Source organism: Peromyscus leucopus, chromosome 10 (genome assembly GCF_004664715.2).
Source record: "Peromyscus leucopus breed LL Stock chromosome 10, UCI_PerLeu_2.1, whole genome shotgun sequence".
In the NCBI taxonomy this organism is placed as follows: domain Eukaryota; kingdom Metazoa; phylum Chordata; class Mammalia; order Rodentia; family Cricetidae; genus Peromyscus; species Peromyscus leucopus.
In genome coordinates this window covers 79,802,140-79,806,610 of record NC_051071.1, presented here as the reverse complement: position 1 = coordinate 79,806,610, position 4,471 = coordinate 79,802,140, and the positions used below count along the sequence as shown (strand labels likewise).

General features: G+C 45.3%; 1 protein-coding gene across 1 annotated transcript; it reads left to right on the top strand.

Annotated features, from left to right (window-relative positions):
• Nucleotides 1–2,055: 2,055 nt before the first annotated feature.
• On the top strand, nt 2,056–4,248 carry LOC114701726 (PRAME family member 8-like). Its single transcript, XM_028881886.1, is given in 4 exon segments — nt 2,056–2,302; nt 2,305–2,341; nt 3,682–4,052; nt 4,055–4,248. Coding segments are annotated over 4 exon segments (849 nt in total).
• Nucleotides 4,249–4,471: the final 223 nt, after the last annotated feature.

The window sequence follows — 4,471 nt, the reverse complement described above, 5'->3', positions numbered from 1 at the left end:
AAGAAACCCAAAAAGCAAACCAAATAAAGTAAATAAAAAAAACAAAAACAAATTGGGTTAGGAAAAATAAATAATAAACGGAGGAAAAAGACTAAACACAAAGTATGAGGAAGACATATTGATGCAGGACATGTTCAAACACAGAGGAATCCGATGGAAACAAAAAGTTGTTAGCCATAATATATAAGCAAAGGACCTGTAGTGTAGTGTGTGTGTGTGTGTGTGTGTGTGTGTGTGTGTGTGTGTGTGTGTGTGTAAATGACCTAAGAAAACATTATGAGACAAAGAACCATCAAAGATGCCAGGAGTTTCTTTTGTGTTGACTGTCTACTATTGGTCATTGAATCTGTCCTTAAGAGTTCTTTGTATCTCCAGGGAGACTGCATTTGAGAGAACTATTTGTCAATTGCAAGTCCTTATCAACTGGAGACAGAGTCTGGGTTAGGGAGGGGAGCTTGTTTCTACTTCTCTCAACACAAGCACCCCATGTGGTGTAGATGCATGTAGGCCCTGTTCATGCTGCCACAGTCTCTCTGAGTTTATAAGTGCAGCAATTCTGCTGTGTTTAAGATGGGTTCCTGGGTTGGAGAGATGGCTCAGAGTTTAAGAGCACTGGTTGCTCTTTCAGAAGCCCTGAATTCAGTCCCAGCAATTACATAATGAGATCCAGTGCTCTCTTCTGGCCTGAGGAATACATGAAGGTAGAATACCGTATACATAATAAATAAATAATTTCTTTTTAAAAAATAACTGTTCCTACTATTCTCTGTCCCATCTGGCTTTACACTCTTTCTGCTTACTCTTCCATATGGTTCCCTGAGCCCTAAGAGGAGAAAATTGATGGTGACATCCCATTTAGGAATTAGTGTTCCAAGGTCTCTCACTCTATATCCAGACTCATTATTTTCTCTCTCTTTCTTTCTCTGGATCTGTATCTGTCTCCAGATTCCTGAGAATCAAGTATTATATCTCCCTCCCTGACATGTTTTTATAATTGTTTTGAGAAATGGTTTAGTGTAGCCCACAGTGGTCTCAAAACAGCAAAGAAGACAGTGAATTTCTGAGACTTTCACCCAAACCCTCACATTCTGGAAACACAAGCATGTCCCAATATGTCTAGATGCACACAAGCAATTCTCCTGCCTTACCTTTTTGAGTATCTGCTACTTCAGTGTATTGACAGAGTATCCAGTTTAGGCCTTGAGCTCCAAGGCATATTCCCGACTGACTTGATGTTTTGCCCAGGATCCATTGAGAAATATTTTTGAATTATTTTTATGTCTATTATCAGTAACAGATTAAATCACAAACTGACCCAAACTCATCCGGCCTTTGTCACATTAATCAAGTTCAGTGAACCATGATGTTTCATAAGAGTAATCCAAGCAAGAATGATGTTGAGGCAGGAGGATTCAATCAACGAAATGATTGAATGTTGTCTGAAGAATTAAAGGGGTGGAGACTGAGTCGTCCAATTAAATTGCAGCTTGGGGTTGGAAGGTGGTACTGCAATAAGGAGGGTGAGCAGGAAGGTATATAAAGGCTTCAGGAGAGCCATGAAGATACTGAGAGACCTGGAGCCTGGAGGAAGCGCCTGGCTCAGCTGGGATAAAGAGACTGTGGTCAGTGCTCAGAACTGGTGAGTAGTTGTCCTCCCTTGGGTCATGTGGTTTGATATAGGACCATTAGACCAAGATGGATCAGGAAATGTTGAGTTCTATCTTGACTCAGGCTTTAGCCTGCATCTTTTTTATGTCAACTTAACGAAATATTGACGACAAAAGGCTTTTTTTTTTTTTTTTGTGAGAAACGGTCACTCATAAGGTGACCTTGAAATCATGTACAGAGAGGCTCACATGTTGTCAGTGAGAAACTGTAGATTTACATTCGAGTGAGGACAATTCCTTAAGTTGAGGACTCTACCATTGCCAGAGCAATTGACTCAGACCTTGAGTGGTTACTGTTCTGGGGGAGGAAGTTTTCTAAACTTTATCTTGAAGATATATTCTCACCTGAATGCTTCCCCAGGAACCTTCTGACTGAAGACCATTCATGATGAGTTTTCAAACCCCACCCACACTGGAGGAGCTGGGCAGGCAGGCGCTGCTGAGAAATGAGGCCTTGGCCATCTCTGCTCTGGAGAAACTGCCCTGGACGCTCTTCCCAGCACTGTTCAAGGACGCGTTCAATGGCAGACACACTAGGATTGTGAGGGCAATGGTGGAAGCCTGGCCTTTCCCCTGTCTCCCTGTGGGGACGTTGATGAAGACTCCCAACTTGGAAATCTTCCAGGCTGTGCTAGATGAGTAGACTCACATCTGAAAAGAGAGTTTCACCCCGGGTAAGCAACAACCAAGTACTGTAGACTGAGCACAAGGGGAATGTGGGAGAGACCGTGGGTCAGGGAGAATGGCTTTGTAGGTGGGTCAGAGGCTTCTGATGGGGTCATGGTCCTGGAACGCAGGGGCCTTGAAACCTATTGTTTCCTGTAGTAAGGACGGTTGAGTATGGATTAGAGGACAGAGTAGAGGTAGCCAGAGAGGAAGGAGCCTATCCCTGGCTTTCCAACAACCACTAACATGGACTAGGTAGAAATAGAGAGTAACTTAGTGGAAGGAAAGTGGTCAGCTGTACACATGCAGCTCACGGGGAGATGTCATGACACACGTGAGTTCCTACGTTGGACACTTGGTGCTGAAGAGACCTTGGCAGGAGGGAAGAGCTGACATTAGAGATGTGTAGTGGAAACTTGCTGGGTGTTGGGGCTTGTCATGTCTGCTGACACTTTACACGTTTTACCCACAGGAACGAGAAACTTCAGGTGGTTGACCTGAGGAATGTTCACCATGAGTTCTGGAACATATGGACTGGAAGAGAGGATGGGGCATGTTCAGCAGAGACTGTGAATGAGAGGCCTGTAGTGAAGGTCCTTCCCAGATATGCACTGAGGCGGCGGCATCTGAAGGTGGTAACTGACCTCTACCTCAGGCTCCGTCTGAATGAAGAGCAAACATGCTTCTTGCAGTGGCTCCAGCAGAGAAAAGACTTTCTACAGCTGCACTGTATAAACATGAAGATCTGGACTGTGCCTATGTGCACTGTGAAAGAGATCTTGAGTGTTTTCCACCCAGGACGCATTGAGGAGCTGGAACTGAACACGGGGTGGGATGTGTCCACACTGGCACGATTTGCTCCCTGCCTTGGACAGATGCGAAGTCTTCGCAAATTCTCCCTGGCCCGCATCTGTAGGAACACTTTCGGGACTGGAACCAGGACAGCAGACAGAGAAGAGAGGTGCATCAGCAAGGTCATTGCTCAGTTCTCCAAACTCCACTGTCTGCAGCATCTCTCCATGAATGGCATCTTCTTTCTCAAAGACCACATGAAACAAATACTCAGGTAAGCAAGGATGCGGAGGTGGCTTAGCTACCAGAGCAAACCTTTCCAGTTTACTCTAAGGATTAGCATGTGCATGGGGCCTGCCAGTGACTGGGAACAATTATGGTGAGAGTTGTGGGTGTGACTTGATTTAGTAGACTCCAAGCATCAGCACCCTGGTACTCTGATTGTTCATATAGTCAAACTGACCTTGAGACACGTGCCCCATCTTCCTCTTCTTAAATCCCAGTATACACACTCTCCAGAACCTTTTGTCTGAACCAATCCATTGTCTACCCATAGGTGCCTGAGGAACCCCTTGGCAACTCTCTCCATCACACACCGCCACCTGTCACAGTCCGACTTGAATTATTTCCCCTTGAGCCACAACCTGCGTCAGCTAAAACATCTGGTCTTGAGAGGAATCTTGTTATTTGCTTCATGTCTCAAGCCTCTTGGAGTGCTGCTAGAGCATGTAGCAGAATCTCTGCAGTCTCTGGACTTGCAGGGTTGTAGGATCAAGGACTCTCAGCTCACTGACCTCATCCCTGCCCTCAGCAAGTGCTCCAAGCTCACCGAGTTTAATCTATTAGATAACGACTTTTCCATGCCCACCCTGAAGGACCTTTTGGGACACACAGCCAACTTGACCAAGATGAATGTGGAGCAGTACCCGGCCCTATACAGTCTTATGATGATTACGGTTACATCTTAGTAGAGAGATTTGCCCAACATTGTCTTGAGCTCATGGATACACTCAGAGCGTTAAGGCAGCCCAAGAGGATCTTGTTTTCCACAGATCCCTGCCATGAATGTGGTGAGCGCTGTGTCTATGACCTTGGGCCTAGACTTTGTCCTTGCCAGCGGTAAATAGGGAATATGACTTCTGGATTTGCGTGCTCTCCCTCGGGGTCTTCCTCAGTCATTAGCCTCCCTGCTAGCTTCAGGGTCCGGAAAGACTCTCAACTGGCTTCAAGCATCTATTGAACCAAGGAACTGTTTTTGAAGTCTTCTGTTGTGATCTCTTGATTAATTACATTTTTTTAAAAAGTCCCTATGCCTACCCCTTACATTCTGCCTTTTTAGCATAATA